Source organism: Fomitopsis serialis (assembly GCF_022376445.1).
Source record: "Fomitopsis serialis strain Sig1Antser10 chromosome Unknown B0H18scaffold_651, whole genome shotgun sequence".
NCBI lineage: Eukaryota > Fungi > Basidiomycota > Agaricomycetes > Polyporales > Fomitopsidaceae > Fomitopsis > Fomitopsis serialis.
In genome coordinates, this window is record NW_025955611.1 from 1,236 (window position 1) to 18,550 (window position 17,315).

The 17,315-nt window shown below is 54.4% G+C and overlaps 5 protein-coding genes across 5 annotated transcripts; 1 reads left to right on the forward strand and 4 right to left on the reverse strand.

Annotated features, from left to right (window-relative positions):
- Positions 1-255: 255 nt before the first annotated feature.
- On the forward strand, positions 256-996 carry B0H18DRAFT_864783 (uncharacterized protein; the record flags this gene model as incomplete). The annotated part of the gene is made up of 1 exon (XM_048039753.1): positions 256-996. A coding segment is annotated over one exon (741 nt), but the record flags the coding sequence as incomplete, so codon positions are not given.
- Positions 997-2,149: 1,153 nt separating this feature from the next.
- B0H18DRAFT_1191104 (rhamnogalacturonase) lies at positions 2,150-5,063 on the reverse strand (the record flags this gene model as incomplete). The annotated part of the gene is made up of 11 exons (XM_048036044.1): positions 2,150-2,447; positions 2,509-2,810; positions 2,871-3,063; positions 3,186-3,261; positions 3,332-3,362; positions 3,469-3,571; positions 3,715-3,778; positions 4,036-4,100; positions 4,304-4,415; positions 4,541-4,624; positions 4,826-5,063. 11 exons carry the CDS (start codon positions 5,061-5,063, stop codon positions 2,384-2,386), a joined length of 1,332 nt encoding a protein of 443 aa, XP_047884356.1. The 3' UTR covers positions 2,150-2,383.
- Positions 5,064-6,213: 1,150 nt separating this feature from the next.
- Positions 6,214-8,451, reverse strand: B0H18DRAFT_1076939 (uncharacterized protein). Its single transcript, XM_048031245.1, is given in 15 exon segments — positions 6,214-6,648; positions 6,710-6,753; positions 6,801-6,849; positions 6,901-6,916; positions 6,975-7,115; positions 7,192-7,195; positions 7,232-7,318; positions 7,381-7,478; positions 7,535-7,598; positions 7,652-7,818; positions 7,870-7,904; positions 7,968-8,119; positions 8,134-8,212; positions 8,223-8,327; positions 8,430-8,451. The coding sequence occupies 12 exon segments, from the start codon at positions 7,994-7,996 to the stop codon at positions 6,345-6,347; spliced, it is 1,038 nt and encodes a 345-aa protein (XP_047884357.1). The 5' UTR covers positions 7,997-8,119; positions 8,134-8,212; positions 8,223-8,327; positions 8,430-8,451; the 3' UTR covers positions 6,214-6,344.
- Positions 8,452-9,615: 1,164 nt separating this feature from the next.
- On the reverse strand, positions 9,616-10,512 carry B0H18DRAFT_898008 (uncharacterized protein; the record flags this gene model as incomplete). Its single annotated transcript, XM_048041425.1, has 3 exons — positions 9,616-9,806; positions 10,001-10,156; positions 10,359-10,512. Coding segments are annotated over 3 exons (501 nt in total), but the record flags the coding sequence as incomplete, so codon positions are not given.
- Positions 10,513-13,563: 3,051 nt separating this feature from the next.
- Positions 13,564-13,924, reverse strand: B0H18DRAFT_865830 (uncharacterized protein; the record flags this gene model as incomplete). The annotated part of the gene is made up of 2 exons (XM_048039761.1): positions 13,564-13,749; positions 13,814-13,924. Coding segments are annotated over 2 exons (297 nt in total), but the record flags the coding sequence as incomplete, so codon positions are not given.
- Positions 13,925-17,315: the final 3,391 nt, after the last annotated feature.

Genomic DNA, 17,315 nt, shown 5'->3' on the forward strand with positions numbered 1-17,315 from the left:
CGACGAGTATGCACGTCGTTTTCCAGCTGACCGCGTCTGCTTCTTCTCTCCACCTCGGGAGTTGCTGCCGGCGCGATGGAGGGAACACTTTTGAATGCGCTGGGCGGGCCATCCCGGCCACGTCAGGCCCGCCCAGCGATAGCGCTCTCAGCACTTGACGAGCGAACGGCCTTCCTGCAAGCGAACGCGATTGAGCGTTCCACTGCCCGACACTACGCGACGGGCGCCCGCGATTATATCTCCTTCTGTGCTAAACATAACTTACCTCTCAATCCAACGCCAGAAACCCTTGCTCGCTACATCGCCTACACTTCGCAATTCATCGCTTCTGGTCCGAAGTACCTCTCAGGAGCTCGACACTTCCTGCGCGACATTTTTACTCACTTTGACATCCATCGCTCCCACCCATCTGTTCAGGCCACGATCACTGGAGCTCGCAAGCTGAGAGGAGAGGCTGTGCGTCGCAAGCTACCGCTTCGTACGTCGCACTTAGCCGCCTTTGTTCACATTGCTGTCCTTTCCAAATCTTATGACGACCTTCTGTTTGCCACCATCCTCTCGTGTATGTTCTACGCATGCCACCGATCTGGCGAGCTCGTCGTCAAAACATCTGGAGGCAATCTCGACTGGCGAAAGATTATCAAGCGATCCTCGCTCGAGTTCTCTGGCTCCCGCGCCTCGTACCACCTCCCCTACCACAAAGGTGATCGATTCTACACCGGCACCACCATCCTCCATATGCGTCACGACGTCAGCTGCCCAGTCGATCTTCTTCGTGACTATGTCCGTGAACGCGATCGTCGCCACGGAGCTAAGGCCGCACTGTTCTTGCGAGAAGACGGGAGCCTTCCTATGCGTTCTTGGTTCGAGCAGCGCTTTTTCACAGTCCTCGACCACACTTACGGAGGCCATTCCGCACGCGCTGGTGGAGCGACCTACTATGCCGGACTCGGCCTATCGGAGTCTGTCATACAGGCTCTCGGTCGTTGGTCATCAGCGGCGTGGAAGGACTACGTTCGAGATAACCCGACAGTACGTGCCGAGCTTGAACTTGCACGCCTTCGTCTGCCCTCTGTGCAATGATCTTTTGGTTCTGGCTGCTCGCTCACGTCTTTTACACCACCACCATCCCCCTCACTCACCATCACTGGCCATTATGGCTACATCCTCTCGCGCCAGCGAATACATCGCACGTGGGGTAGCGCTCGGCCGAGCACTTCCCGTTTGACGCAACCCGAGTCGAGTGACAAGGTGGAGGTCGAGGTAATTCCGGGTTCCGGGGGTAAGGAGGAATTTCTGAGGCCTCCGCACCCACTCGGAAGACCTCTCCACGCACGTCGCACGTGCATCCCGAGCCAGGGGCGCGTCGGGCTCGACCAAGCTCGCTCTGATGTCAGCGACCTGCTGACGGAGGTCAGACGAGCATGCTCATTGGTCAGTCCTGCAGCCCGCTGCGCATCCCCTATCCTAAACAGGGTCTTAACCTCGCGTACGGGCGCAGCGCACAGATCACCCTTCTCGCTGCCGCCCCGCAGGTACGTCCGATTCAGCCGCCTCGCCGCTGATCGCGAAGCTCACCCGCCGTGAACAGATATAGTACGCCTCGTATATTTTAGCGTATCGCGCAAACAAAGGCACACTATATCTCACGTACGCGGGTCCCTCCATGCTGCTGTTTAGTAGCTGACACATTATATTTCACTAGAAGTCTGTCAGACTTCGAAGCTTCGCATCTGCCCACCCTCCTCTCCCTTGTTTTCATTGTTTCTTATCATGTCCGATCTGTACTACTATTGTAGACTGCTTTTCCGTATTCTTTTGTACAGTAGGCTACATCCTCTCGCGCCAGCGAATACATCGCACGTGGGGTAGCGCTCGGCCGAGCACTTCCCGTTTGACGCAACCCGAGTCGAGTGACAAGGTGGAGGCTCAGTGTTACACCAGTGGAACGCTGCGTACTGACGAGTCTGCGAGGACCTTCGTAGGTTGTGCTGCACGAGCCTCAGCGCAGAATGGAGCATAAAAGCCGATAACTATGTGAAGCTTGACTCAGACGAGACCAAGTCAGCGAGACTTGTCGACGTCGCTTCTGGTCACAACCGTGGAGGAGGAGCCGAGTCCCACGCGATGTTTCGCCAAAATAGGAAACTGTTGAATTAGAATCATTCTTCAATTTCGTGGTACTACACTGGTAGGTTCGACACAAACGGAGGGTCTTGGTATGAGACTAAATTTCGTGGCAGATGCGAAGCCGGAACCAATCCATCCAACAACTGCTACATAGCACATGAGGCATATAAGAGTAAAGAGGCCATCAAAATTCCGCGAGAGTGATGATCAGGGGCCCGCATTCGTCGACACAGCCACAGCTCCCTGGTAGAACCTACTTATTCTTCATGAGCGGTGAGATCTGCGCGCGACCGGGGTAGAATGTCGTCGGTATAGTCCTATACATGCAATGACACCACACGCTCAGCCACTGACTCGACAATGTACGAAGACACTCACGGCGTCGGGATGAGCGTCGTGCTCCCAAAGCCTGCCGTCAAGTCGCCCGCCATCGTCGTCGGCATCGTGTACCCGCTCGGCTGCGTATAACTCGTCGTCTCCACCGCGTAGCTCGTGTGGCTACTTCCCGACTTGAGGCAGGCGCCGCTTCCGAATGCACTCTCGCATTTCACCGTCGCCTCGTCGGTGAGTGACCACATGTATACGTCCGTCAGCGTGATGTCGTAGCAGGGCGCCACGTCCGCGCAGATGATCTGGATAGGAGAGCGCTCGACTCCGTCGGCGACGTTGCCGTCCCAGCTCTACGAGGTCGTGTAGAGCAGTGAGCCAGCGACAAGGCGAGAGAAAGATCGTGGACGCACTTGGAAGGTGATGTTCTCCAGCGTCACTCCCGGGCCGTCCAGTGGGCTGATGCTTGCCCAGTACTCGTTTATGTTCAGCCCGTATGCGGTGTCACGCGAGATGAAGTTCTCAAACACCGCGTTCGATACCGTTCCGGAGCCGCCGTTGCCCTTGATCATGTACGCTTGATTCCCGCCGACAGTGTAGACGTAGCTGTGCAGGACAAGTGGTCGTGCCGAGGCATGAAGATAACGGAATAGGAGGCCATCGAGAGCGAACGAGACAAAGTCGGGATGTCAGGGATAGTACGTAGATGCGTCAACAACGGGACTCACCGATAGAGAATGTTCGTGATGGAGGTGTTCACCGAGAGACTGCCCATGGCGCTTCCGCCGCTCTGATTGCACCAAACTGAATTCACGCACATCGCGGGGGGATTTAGCGGCGCATCTGGTCATGCAGAGAGCCTGAAGCGACGCACTTTGCTCTACGAGGATGTTTGACGCTGGGCTCTGATCGGATATGGATCAGCAAGGGAGAAAAATGTCATGATGAGCGAGAAGGAGAGTGTATGTGGGCACAACACCAATAGGTCGCATACAAGAAGGGTAGACACACCTTGACGGTGACGCACTCATCGCGGTTTGTCACTTCCACGTCATGGATCCAGTGGTTGTCGCCCCAGACATCAATACCGTCAGACCCACCAATATCTGCACCGCTACATATGCGGCGGTGTGGGTATGATTATGGAAGAAGAAAGGCGGGGGTCGGAGAGAGGAAGGATCCCAAGCAGACGGGTCAGTCAAGCTCATCACGCGTAGGAACCGCGACGCCGGGTCAGAAGAAGAGGATAACACGGACCGGATGGCGAGGTTGTAAACTTCTCCACTGCTTCCCCCCTGTATCACGAGATGGAACTCCGGTGCTACGGATCGGGCCAATTAATTGAGAGTCAGCGCGTGGTGGCGAGCGAGAGCAAGAAGAGTGGCTGCGCCACCGCGCCGCGCAAGCGTGTAAAGCGCCCACCTGGCGCCCACAGCCCAGGTGATCGATCCTCGTTATCCAGATCTCACCTTGATCGGTGCTACCGGCTATCTCAGTTTAGACTTCGATCACCGGTCAAAATGAAGAGCCCGAAAGCCGGAAACCGCGGAGGCAAGAATGGATAGAGCCGAGACTCACAGTCGACAAGGATGAGGTCGTGCAGCGACCAGTACGTCGAAGTCACCATGCGGATGAGACGCGGCCTAGGTCATGTTATGATCAGTGAGTCACTGTCCCGGGCTACTGGCCAGAGTTAAGACGAAGGGTGCAGTCGACACTTGGTAGTCAGTGGCAGAGTGACTTCCCGCCACGAAGATGACGAGCAACCTCTCAGCCCGTCACGTCGATGCACCCACGCAGGAACTGCCGCCAGCTGTCAAGGCCCATTTGATGACATGACACTCACCCGTCATTCCGACATTCGTATCCCAAGCCCTGAATACCTCCCGCGGAGTTGGCAGAGTAAAACTCGAAGTCCTCGGCGTCCTCTATGGCGATCATGTTGCCAGCCGTCGTGGCTTGACCATGATGAAGGGGGGTCATTTCATGTGTTCACAGTACGTAGACAGATCGTCCGGAAGTCATGTCCGAGGAAGGCACCACCTGAGTAAACAGAACTGGAAAGCCTCAGCTGTGGACGTACATGCGCGCGTAATGAGACCATCCAGCCGGAAGGCCCACTTGGTCCCTCCGCTGAGCGTGACCCATGTCTGCATGTCATAATTGCCTGTTATGATATGCGAGGGGAAGAGATAACGTCAGTTTTGCTGCTGCGAATACAGCCAGATTAGGCCACACTGTGACAAAGCCTATTTCCCGGCGGGAAGGTTTCAAGCCCCCGAAGCGTCAGCGGGTCACCTGGAGGCGACTTTGTCGACTGCCAGGCCCAACGCCCAAAGAAAATGAAGGAAATGAACGCAAGACGTACCGGAAGGGACATAGAGCGTCGAAGCACTCGAATTTGTGAGCACGCAGTCATTGAAGGCAGTCTGTATGGCGGGACCGATATCGCTAGACCCGATGGAGCCACCATAGTCGAGAACATTGCAGAGGTTTGACTTTTCGCTCAGAGGCGTCTTCGGGCCCACAGGGCCGGACAGCTGAGCGCGGGCGCCGAGCGCACAAGCGAGCGAAAGCACGAGATGGACGAAGGCGAGGGAAAGCATAGGCGTGTTGCACGTCAGCAGCGGTGCGGGACTCGATTTCGATGTGAGCGGAGACGTTATCAGAGGAGATGACTGGGAGGCGGATCCTCGACTGGGTTATATACGGCCACCCTCATATAAGGTGCGCGTTCAGCGGGTGAATCTTGTGCGAGGGAAGGACAGCAGGTCACGGTTCCCTCCGCTCGCATGAGTGAGAAACGCATGTGCGACCAGCCGTTGTCAGGGTGCGTCCCCGCGCGGACCGGACAGTTAAGCTTTCTGACCCGTGAGTTTCTGTAGAGCGGCGGTGGGATGGGCGGTGGATGGGAGGGCGGAAACAGGCCGATCGAGTCGTGGGCGTGACAAGCGACAGCGTGATCTATAGTCTCCTGCCCTCCTTCAATACAGTATGGTACACGCCGCGGGCCGCGAATGACGGGCTGGAGACAGGGAAGGCGGAGCTACCACATGGGAGTATTGTACGGAGAGACGTACCACGGTTCCGGATAGTTTCTGCCATCCAGGCTGATGGCAGGTCATGGTCCGCCGTGGATACATGTCACACCGGGCTACCACAATCCTGGAGAGGGCGTTTAACGTTGTGTTGCGAACGAACCCTACAGACAATTGAGTAGCAAGGCAGACCGAGAACCCAGCGCGATGCATTGCGACTACGCAGCACGGGATTGATCAAGGCCCGGGCCCATCTCATACCCCACTGCGGGCGGGCCCGAAGTACGAAGGTTTCCGGTCATGGTAACAGTGGACAGACGTATTGAGCACAATGCCTGCTGATACGCACCAGATGACGGACAAGGGCCGGCCCGCCTGCAGCGCCCGTGCATCCGGAGCACCAAGATTGGTTCACACGAGTATAACTTCCGAAGACGACCTCCGCCCGCAAATAGAAGTCACATGAGCAATTGGACGCGTTCAAAGGTAGTGATCATGACGTACAGGTGAAAGACATACTGACATGTACGACAAGACCTCCATTTACATCCTCGTGCAACAGCCTGGGATGATGCTGTAGCAGTCAAGCCATAGACTGATTGCGACTACGAGCCGTGAAGGCCTCGAAGTAGCGTTGTCAGACAAAGACGTGAAGTACTTACTTGGAAGCATCATGCCGTATTCTCACATTCGTCAATATTGAAGAATGTCATGCACAGAACAACAGAACACGCATCACCAGATCGATCTGCGTCAAACATTCACGTGAGGCATCATAGAGCAAACAGTGACATAACGGGTCGTAAGGTCAACAAGCGGCCACAACATCCATACCTGCGCTACAAGTCATCATCGAACTGCGCCCTCGGCCGTAACCAAGCTAAGCTCAATATCGGAATTCGTACCACCGACGACAAGTTCGGCCGAATCGTCTCCATAGCTGGTTCCGTCGTCACGATCAAAGGTGTCTGAATCGGACCCATCAGTGGCGAAGGTAAGCCCGTCATCTAGCGAGTTGCCTAGGGGGCCGATGTAACGCGAGAAGCGCAAATCGGAACGCTCTGTGTCCTGGGTTTCGAGCGACATCGTCTCGGACCCAAGGGCCACTTCGCGCAAGTTGAGGAAGAGCCGCGAAAGGAGGATTGTCGTCAGGCTAGAGAACATGTAATGGTTCGATGTCATCTTATGAACGATAAGCGAGGTTGGACACGCACACGAGGACAAGGACGGCAACCTCGGAGTCGTCGCTGAAGGAGATCTAGACAGTGGGTCAGACTCAGCACATCCAGAGAAGGTTAGACATACACTTTGTATGTACGACGTCAAAACAATGATGTTCGCTACAAGGAGCGTGCTGAGGGAGATACTTTCAACCACGGCATGAGACATTCAGCGGAATTCTCACCAGAAGTAGATTGTGCCTAACGGACACACGTGTCAGACCTGCATCGAAGCCGCATCATCGCGCCACTGACGCACCGTCTCTCAGTAAAAGGCTCGTGAGCGAGATGTTGATATTCATCTGCCGCGCGAGCTTCTTGGTACCCCCGTTAATCCGCCACGTTGCGAAGAGGACGAGAGCGTCCGCAACCGTGGAACTCGCTCGCGTGACGATCTCGACTTTTCATATTTGATAGATCGTCAGAACGCCCAACACTAATCACGCAAATAGGCTTACGTCTGCAGCAGTCCTTCAGTGTCCATTTCTACCAAGGGAAACGCGGGCGTACTCACATTTCTTGAGTGTTTACCGGGGTATTGGAGAAGTATACGCATTCATCGGTGGGTGGCAAACTCATGCGCACGAGACTTGTCGCGTTATACTGTGGTTCAGATGCCAATCTATCAGCGCCATGCGTATGACACATTCGTTGGGAACACATACGATGTTGATCGCCACAGGCACGAGCGAGAGTGACATGATGATCGACGGAAGTGGAAGCCTGAGGCCATTGATCGCATAAACGCGCAGTGCGGAAGCGGCTGTAGCCCGCGTGAGCATGATCACAAGCTCGATCGTAATGGCTTGCAATGCTTACCACCCCAGGCGAGATACAAGGCACATATAGCGATATCGACGACGACATTCAAGATGGCAGAAGTCTGGTATGACTCAGTGTTGGACGTGAACGAGTGTGAGAGGAGTACTTATGTACCTTGCACGGGATGTCACTCGGGACGCATACAGTGATGAGGAGGTACACCGCTGTACACACATGCATGATCCCGTATATCACGGGTATGACGATCCCAGTGTTCTTCCGACGCCATATCAGATTTACCTCCTGCTGTGAGGTGAGGATCTTGTCGTAGAAGTACAGAGCTGAGGGCAGTTCGGGTCAAAGACAGCCTTTCATGAGAGTATGACTCGTACCAGTTGCAGCGATGGAGATACGGCTGTCGAAGATACTAGCGACACAAATGTCAGGTGTGGCAGAACAGCGGCGATCATATGATTGATGCTCAACTTACAGGATCTTTATAGCATTAGCCTCAGACATAACAAGGGGAGCAGAGAAAGAGAGGAGCGGGGCACTGATCCAGCGAGCAAAGGCAGCTGGGTCCTCCTATGTAAGTAGCTGCAGCTTTCGACGAGATCCTCCCTACTCGAGAGGACGTAAGTAAAAAGGACGATCAAGGCTGGGAAGATTGCGGTCGATCACATGCAATTTCGACATGCTGAAACGCCTCCCCAAGTGCCGAGACGCAACTTGCGATTCTGCGAATGCCCGCCATGCCATCAATTGATTGTCGGTTCTGGCTAGCTGTAGCGCCCAAACCGCTCAATGATTCGGGCAAGAGTCGGGCTCCTCAAGCACGCGCGAGGGCGCAGATCAATCCGGGCGGTGAAATACGTCAACAGGGGGCGAGCATGCAGCGATGTGATCAACGACGCTGAAATGACAGGAAGACTTATGTACAATGTGAATGGACGCACAGCTGGGACGCGTCTTGACTCACTTGGATAGTGACTGCCTGTTTCGGATGGAACGAGCGCATCGTTAATCACCGCTGATAACTCCCAGCACGCACGGAGAGACACTCAGGCTTGTGAGTACGAGGGTCGATTGTGCCATTCACTCACGCACACGCGGACCGACGGGACTCATCGCCATCGAGCAAGCACTGGCAATCCGGCTCTGCTGCGCGCAGCATCCAGTCACCTCGGTTCCGGGCAAGAGTCCTCCTTAAGTTCTAGATCTGGACAATTATTCCAGGTGACAAGACTTGCAGTTTACTGCGTACACACGCAGGTCTGCGGGAAGAGGCACAACGGAGTCTTCTGACGCGAAGGTCGCTTGAAGCTGTTGCAGGAGGTTAACCGTGGTATACCGCTCCCGGGAGGATCCGGGTGTGTATACGAATGACTGATTATGTAAGTCCTGACGCTGTGGACGGTGCGGTACGTACACTCACTATTAGCATTGCCAATGATTGCAAATCCTCAATAAATATTCATCTTTCTGCAAACCTTCCGGAGCGCGCGGTCGTAGGGCGTACGGCAACGGTGTCTCACTACATAATTGAGGTCCTCCTGAATCTGCGAGACTAGCGCCCCATCCGCCATACCGAGTCCGCCACGAGACTCCACAGAGCTCTATCCGGAACAAGACTGATCGTCTTCGCTTGCTACAGTGTGAACGACTTCATCCCCAGTGTCGTCCCATACGTCTGGGTTCTCGTCGCCAAGCGAGTTGCCCAAAGGCCCGAGAATGCGAGAGAACTCGATGTCGGACATGTCGGATATTGAGCTCGAGATGACTTGAGGTCCAAGAGCTACCTCCCTCAAATTGAGCAGCAATCGGGACAGGCAGATTGCTGTGATGCTATAGGCCTATCATATCAATGTCAAAAATACACACAGCGAAGATGTGACTCACACGTCCGCAATGATAGCTATGTTGTTGTCATACATAACGGAAACCTACGAGGACGAACACATGGAAGGCTGTCGTAGGATGATGACTGAAATCCAAAAAACGTACTAATTTGATAGACCATATGGTGGCCGCAATATGTGTAGCAAATATGACACTGTAAATCTTTTCAGTTCGTTGAACCTGTTATGAGCTAAAGACAGTACCAGAAGTGGAGTGTACCTGTCGCCAGTGTTTAGTACTTAGTAGTCAACGTGACCATTCATGCCCGACAAATACATACCATCTCTAAGTAGAAGCACAGTAATAGATAGCTTGATGTCGACGCCCTGTGCAAGCTTCCGCACACCACCTGTGATGCGCCAGGTAGACAGTAAAACGAGAGCGTCGGCGGCGACGAGACTGATCCGAGTAGCGATCTCCCCTGCAAATGCTGTTGAGGCAACACCATGCAGCGCATAGGAGAAATGTGCTTACAGCTGTGGTGTAGCGTCATATATAAGCATCAGACGGCGCAGTCACTCGAAGCTGTGGACGCACAGAATTGATATCTTGTGATGAGCACGATCGAGGTACTAAATATAGTCGGACTATTGTTAGCAATCGTCACGTCCTAATATGCACAACGGATACATACAATGTTCACCGCAATGGGCACAAACGAAAGTGCCATGATGGTCAACGGCACGGCGTAGCGTTTGCCATTGATCGCATAGATACGCACTGCAGAAATCACTGACGATGCGAGATCTGAGCAGGTCAAGCACATGACAATAAGAGCATCTCACACCTCCAGGCACCGCATACACTACGTACACATTTGCGTTCAGGACCCACGTTAGAACAAAGGTACTTTTGTGTTGCGCATTCATGTCAGCTCGACCAAATGTCGATAAGTTACAACCACATACCCCTGTCGATCAGTCAGTAGTCCCATTGACCTAAGCCGCAAATTAATGATGGCTCACCTTAGAAGATGGCTCACTAGGAGGCGCTATGTTTAGAAGCAAGAACAGGGCCATGGCTGCATGCAAGGTCACGTAGAACGTAGGCACAGCAATTCCGATCCTTTCGCGCCGCCATATGAGATCCACTTCTTGCCCAAACGTAAGGACACGCTCGTAGAAGTAGAGCGCTGACGAAACCTGTGTGTTAGTTTCGGTTGAAGATGCACATGTATAGGTCTTTGCGCACCTGCGGTTGCACTGAGGAGTCGATAATAGACAGTCCTTCCGAGCCGAAATACAGCATGAATAGGATGGAATACGAAGGAGAAGCAAGAGATACTGACGTGAAGTATACCGTCTCGGCGTCCTCCGAAGGCATACTTTTTCTTCAAACGCTCAGTGGTCTGTCAGGTTGTATGAAGCTATGGGAGATAGAGAGAATGGGTACTGCAGCGCAGCGCAGCGTCCATTTATAGCTAACAAACACTCAAAGAGCTGGGCGACTTGGTTTGTCAATACGAATGTGAAATTGACAATGACGGCAGTCCGTACTAGTCAAAGAACAAACGACCGTTACCAAATTGCCTTCCTCAAGGCCGCACATGGCCGGGCGCATCCACCCGCTCTCTCAGCCTGAGCACATGGTGGTGCCTTGACTCCTCGAGTCCAGAACATCTTGACCAACAGCACACCTGCGATTGAACAAGCCACTGGATCGCGAACGCAGACTTGTGGGGCTTCCGGATCATGGCGAAAAGATGGCAGTGGTTCTAACCAATGCACATGTCTTGATTGATCATCAAGCGGTCTGAAGGGACATACTTAGCCTGACACTTGCGAATGCCTTGGTGTGCCAATACTATGGACTTGAAGAAAGTGTGTGGGGTTTCGTCATCAACTAGCGGTTGTTACTTGTCAACGTCCTCGAACTTGCTAGATTCAAGCATATATACTGTACCATCTTGAGCCGGCATGAGGAAGGCAATTTGATAAATGTGGTCTACAAGCCGTCGCTTTTACCGCCTTGTTCTGTTGCTGTGCACACACTAGATGAACGTCACCGAGATCCGAGAAAACAAAGCGTACCACATGCACCTCACTTCATGACATCGTGTGAAGGAGGCATAAAAGTGCTTGCCGTTCTTTTATGGTATGCCACGGAGGCTATGAAGGAGGGTGCTGGTACCCGCAAAAAGGCATAAGAACTGTTCCGGGCCCGACGCAAGTTGCAGAAGCCATTCATATGCGCCCGTAAACTCAGAAATGAAGGGGCGAGTGACGAGTACCACCCGCCGTCACGCACGTGAGATACACGAGCAGAGGCTGCACGACAACACCGCATCAGGTTCGTGTGGCATTAGATGCAAGGTGCCATACACCTAGATGATCGAGCGAAGAGTGAGTGCCACAGTTCCTGAGATAGCAACAAAACACTTCTGAGGATGTGCGGAGAACGCACCACCTTTGCGGGTAGGACATGTGTAGTCTGAGCTTATCGTGTACAATAATTCCGAGATGGGCCACCGACCTTTGGCCTACGCATCGCATGAATGAGGACCACATGAACTCACAGATCATTTGGTCTCGTACCGTCAATGCCGTACACACTAACAGTGTTGCCCAGTGGATGCGCTGTACGGACTTCGATGCACATGGCCACATGGACATAACGTCGACCGTCAAGAGTACAGTGGTCAACGCCATCTTCGCTCATCGATCGACCACCGGTAAGGACACTTGCAGCATAGAAGCATTCTCACCTCGTGGGCCCACGTGTTCTCCGACGCGATAACAAGCATCCACAATCTTCAATGATACAAGGAAGTCTAGATGAATACCGCTGTCGCATGCGTACGGTCATGGTAAGCAAGATAAGGAGGAGAAACCAAAATAAGACTACCCACTACGCCTGATTCATGGACAAAGGATCCCCAGCTGAGTGCACGCAATGTCTCGCCCCCTCGAACACTCTAGGAGGTCTCGAGCGTCGTCGCTGGCTTCATCAAAGACCGCGTCTTCTGCAACATGTAGTAGGAGAGTAAGGCCATCGTCAACTAAAATTCTCAGCGGTCCCAGAATACGTGCGAAGTGCGGATCAGCCACATCCGGCATGTGTACCTGTGGAAGGATGAGGCTGGTAAGACTATTTGGCGAGGAGGTCAGTGCATACAACTGTCCCACCGGAGCAAGAGCATCCCGATGGACACGTCAACATTCAGCCCCGCAGCGGCGCAAGTGTCTGGATGCCGCCCGAGACATGGTATGTTGCCAGCATGAGCACCGCGTCAGCCACAATGGAGCCGGTGGGCGCGTTGATAAGTATCCTCCGTCGGTGCTGGATGTCAGCCAGCCAGCGTTACATGAGGTGCCATCTACTCACGTTTGTAAAGATGCGGCGCGGTACGCATATCTACGCATGCGAATGTGGCTAGACGGTCGTACATGTCCTGGAGCTTGATTGACATGGTCAGCATGAATGCGCAGCCATCCGACGGTCCTATCTGCTTGACTTCGAGCACAGTGATGTCATGCTGTTAAATGAATCGTGTCAGCACGTTGCCACGCATACACAGGGTAATCAAATAGCTTACGACGTTGACCGCCATGGGTACGAGCAAGGGGCGTCCATCACCGAGGATTCAGAATATTGACCCCCCAAGAAGTGCTGGCGCGACCCCGAACACCTGACCCCAACCATACAACCTTTAGCGCCCGAAACGTTTGAGCCAGGCGGAGGTTGGGCGGAGGCTCTCGAGTTTGGTGGTCCACTGCGCACAGTTATAACATCGCCGCGAACTATCGACGGCAGTGATATAGTACCGACCGATCACTGACATGATATAGAGACATTAATGGGATCTACTCTTGTATCTACAAATGAAATAACAATAATTCACAATGAGAAGTTGCTCGTCCGAGTCTGTCCGTCCTCCGAGTCGAAGTAATATCAACAGGTGACTATGATAATCTTATACGCTTTGGAGGACGTTCTACGCCTTTCGAGCCTTCGCATTCGCCCGCTTGCTCAGCATTGGGGTCGGGAGTAGGATAGGGACATGTAGCGCTTGGCGCGACGGTCGAAGCCTCTTGTGGAACGATGTCGATGGCCGCAATGAAGCTCTTGCTTAGTGTGGTAGTGCGAGACGTCGCCGAGTCCCAATGGCGTGGGTGTGACTCACGTATATGCTGGAAAATATTGTATTTCCAGAACACGGGTTTTTGCTTCGTTGTTGGGTCACTGTCGCAGAGCTCGCAGTGAAGCGGAACGTTCGTCGACGGCATGCGGGCGGAATACTTCTTCGCAGAAGCGAGGGAGAATTTGTGGGCACGAGGACAACCCGACACTGGGTGGTATGAAGAGGCCGTCTTCGTCAAGCTGATTTGACAGCCCGTGCGCCCGCAAAAGCCGCATGGATAATCGGCGTGCACCTATAGAGCCAGTGTAACTGAGTACATCGAATGCATGGTTTCGCGAGTAGCAATCAATACGTACGCGTTCCTGTAGCTGTGGTTCCTGTACTCCGAGGATCGCACGCAGGATGTGCTCACCGACGTGCGTGCGCAGCAAATCAGACGCAACCGAACGATCGCACTGATAGCAGGAGACACGATTTGGTAACTTACCGCTCTCGGACTTCTCTGCAATGAGTCGCATGGCATTGTCAAGTACAAATGGTGCCTGCCCTGTACGTTTGTGAGTGAGTATCAAGTCGAGTCGGCAGTGGAGAAGTCATGATGTGCTGGCATACCTTGCTGATTAAGGTACGGAAACTGTTGCATCTCTGCAGGTCCATACTTCGTCAGTTGTTCAGCCAATAGCGCGGGTGCTATTGTCTTGAAGACGTTCGCAACGAGCTCTAGGAGTATTGTATGTTTGACAGAGCATGTATGCACTGCACCTTTGCTTTCTAGGAACTCTCGGCATGTAGGAGGTAGCAGCGAGGTCGATTCAAGCGCCATATCGACGGGGCAGGCAAAATGGCCAGGGACGCGAACAAGGTGATTGTTATGCATCCCGGCTTCTGTCCTTTGCACCCGTCCGGCGGCGGCTGCGTTTGCAGGGGAGAAACGCGCCAAGTACCCTGTCCAAAGCCACGTAGTCTCGCAATGTGACGAAGGGGGAGCCGGCGCCGCCGTGGGTGACTCGGATGAGTCGGATCTGGGTCGACAAGGAGCAGGTTCGCCGTGCCTGGTCGCGGTGGCGGAGTCGATGGCAGCACGGCCACAGCCAACTGTCGTGTCCGCCGCTTTATCGCCGTGCGTCTCCGAGTCGCAACCCCCCACATGAGATTCCTGCGCAACACCGGTCACGACACTGACTGGTCGCATATGCAGGACCTGTCCTGAGATGACAATCTCCGACGAAGCCTGCTCCAAGGCATCCTCAGAGATCTGGGCTACACGGTGATGAGCCCTTAGCTCACCTACCCACCGAAAACGCCATTTACGGTCGATACAACGGTACACTAAGTCAGAACGGTCGACGCACTGTCCGTCCGTTCGAGGGAACCGCCCGATGTTCGAAGCTCAAGCGTCCATGTTCGGAACCCTTAGTGGCAGAGACAAGCGGTGTAGAAGCGTCGCTACATTGGTAGGACTCCGGAGCAAGTACATGGCTACGTCAACCTAGCTAGTGACGACCCCGGCAACTCTCGTATCTATGTCCTCGACCACCACCACCCCTACCCCTACGGACAGACGGACCGGTGTCGGAGCCACGGTCAGTGTTGACGCGCTCGAGCAGGCTTTCGAGCAACCCGACGAGGGTGCCGTGCGTGCGGCGCTGGTCGACTGCAATGTTGTGAATCGCTCGACCCATGGACTCGAGGTTATCGGGCAGCTGGCGAAAGTCGGACAGGATCAACGACTCGCGCTGATACTGCGGGTTCGCGAGGGGACGACGCTCGGCCTGGTTGACTTGTTCGAGCAGTACCAAGGTCTCGGACCACGCGATCGTAGGGTAGGGCGAACCTAGGATGTCTCCCTGGTTGCCATCGCGGTGAAAGACCTCGTCGAGGTAACGCATCAACTCGTCGATCTCGGGGAACGACCTAGGAGCGGGAAGCGTATCGTTCGCCAGCAGGATGGCCCGGCTACGGGACTCGAACAAGAAGCGCTGTTTGAAGGTCGGTACGATGGTTCGAAGGATAGTCAATGTCCGGAGGCACGTACGATCATCCAACGGACTCCGTGGGCCCAAGCCAGCCACTCTCCGGGACTGTTGGCATCGTATCGCGGCTCGACAAGTCCCTCGGTCTTGAGGACCTCTAGGAGGCGGTAGTAGCGGGCAGCATACGCTTCGGAAGTTGGGTCGAGGTGCGGCATGTTCGTGTAAGCCAGGCAAACTCCTGCGGCTGTCTCATATCTTCGAGGACTGTCGCCGGCTCCGGTTATGACCTTCACCGTTCGGGGACGATCGCCCGTTATTCGGAACTTGCGGAAGGCCGAGTTGGGTTCTCTCATGTGTTAGTAGGTCCGGGTCGAGCGTTGTGACAGTCTCCGATTGGCTATTTTCCTTATCACTCTCATTCATCATTTCTTGGATTTCTCTTGGCTCTCTTGGTCTTCGGACCGTATTTTCCTGTATATACTCTGGGACTTGTTCCCTTCGAATCTCAGAGACCCCCCTACCCTCTCAATCTCACCTTGCGCCGGCGAGGTTCGTCAGCCAGTCAGTACGTTCGAAAGTCAGCAAGTTCGCCAGTCAGTCAGTACGCTCGAAGTCAGTCAGTCAGTTCGCCAGTACGTTCGCCAGCTCGTAGTTGCCCCGAGAGGCTCTACACTTCTTCTCCTGCCGTCGCTCGCCTCTCTTGTCACCGTTCGTTCGACACGCCTGTCGAAACCCTCCCTCCTACCTCCGAGGCTTAGCCCTCGTCTTCGAACAGTCTTCGACATCTTCGAAGCTCTCCCACGTCGTTCGGAGTCTTGTCCGTCCTCCCCCTTCTTACCTAGACCACTGTACAGTCCCCCGTACATCTCATAGACGCAGAGGCCTCGCATACCACTGCTCGACCTCACGGTTGGGTTTTTGTGTGGCTTTTGTGTTCTTTTCGGTCGCGTCATCTTGGAGCCCACCGCGAGGGGGATATAGAGCAAGATTCCGCCGCGTCGGAACTTCGACGTCAACCCTGAAGACTACCGAGACTACGAAAGTCCTCTTCTCGCACTCGCTATCGACAGTCGTCTAGGTCCCGGATCCGCCGCCGCCTTTCGCAGGCATAGCAACCCTCTACCAGGACCTTCGACTATCCCCTCTTCATCCGAACACGTCGAGCTTGTCCCCGATCACGACGATCAGGAACACTCCGCTCGAGACCAAGTACCTACTACCCCATCCCATCCCGGACGTGCTCGAAGACTTTCGCTCTCAGACGACCTAGAGTCTCGAGTCTTTGGCTCTCCTCTACCGTCCCTAACGCCGTCGCCGCCTCTCGAAGGAGAGGACCTCAGTTCAGCCACGCCGATCACGACGCGTAGTGGAGCCACCACCTCACGTCTACCTTTACCCACTCGTCGCAGAGCGTCGTTAGCCCCTCCAGGACCAGAGTCGTCCGAGCCGCGAAGGACTTCGACCAGCGACAACCAAAACCCTTCGAACGATCCACCAAATCCTTCGAACCCTCCGAACACCGATACGAACATGTCCGAAGCAGCAGCACAAGCTTCGAAGGCGGCTTCCATGCCTGCCCGCGGTCACTCGACTGCGCCAGTCTTTGATGAGTCAGAGCCCTTCGCGTTCAACCGCTTCTTCCAGGACCTCGAGACCCACTTCACGCGATGCGGGATCACCACCAATGCGGACAAAAAGTCATGGGCCGTTCGGTACCCGCCGATACGGGTCTCGGACCTGTGGACGATGCAGCCGACGTACAAGGATGCTACGAAGACGTACGACGAGTTTAAGACAGCTCTTCGAACACTCTACCCAGGTGCCGACGATCAACACAAGTATTCGACGGACGACCTCGACAAGATGGTCCAGGAACGTCAGAGGC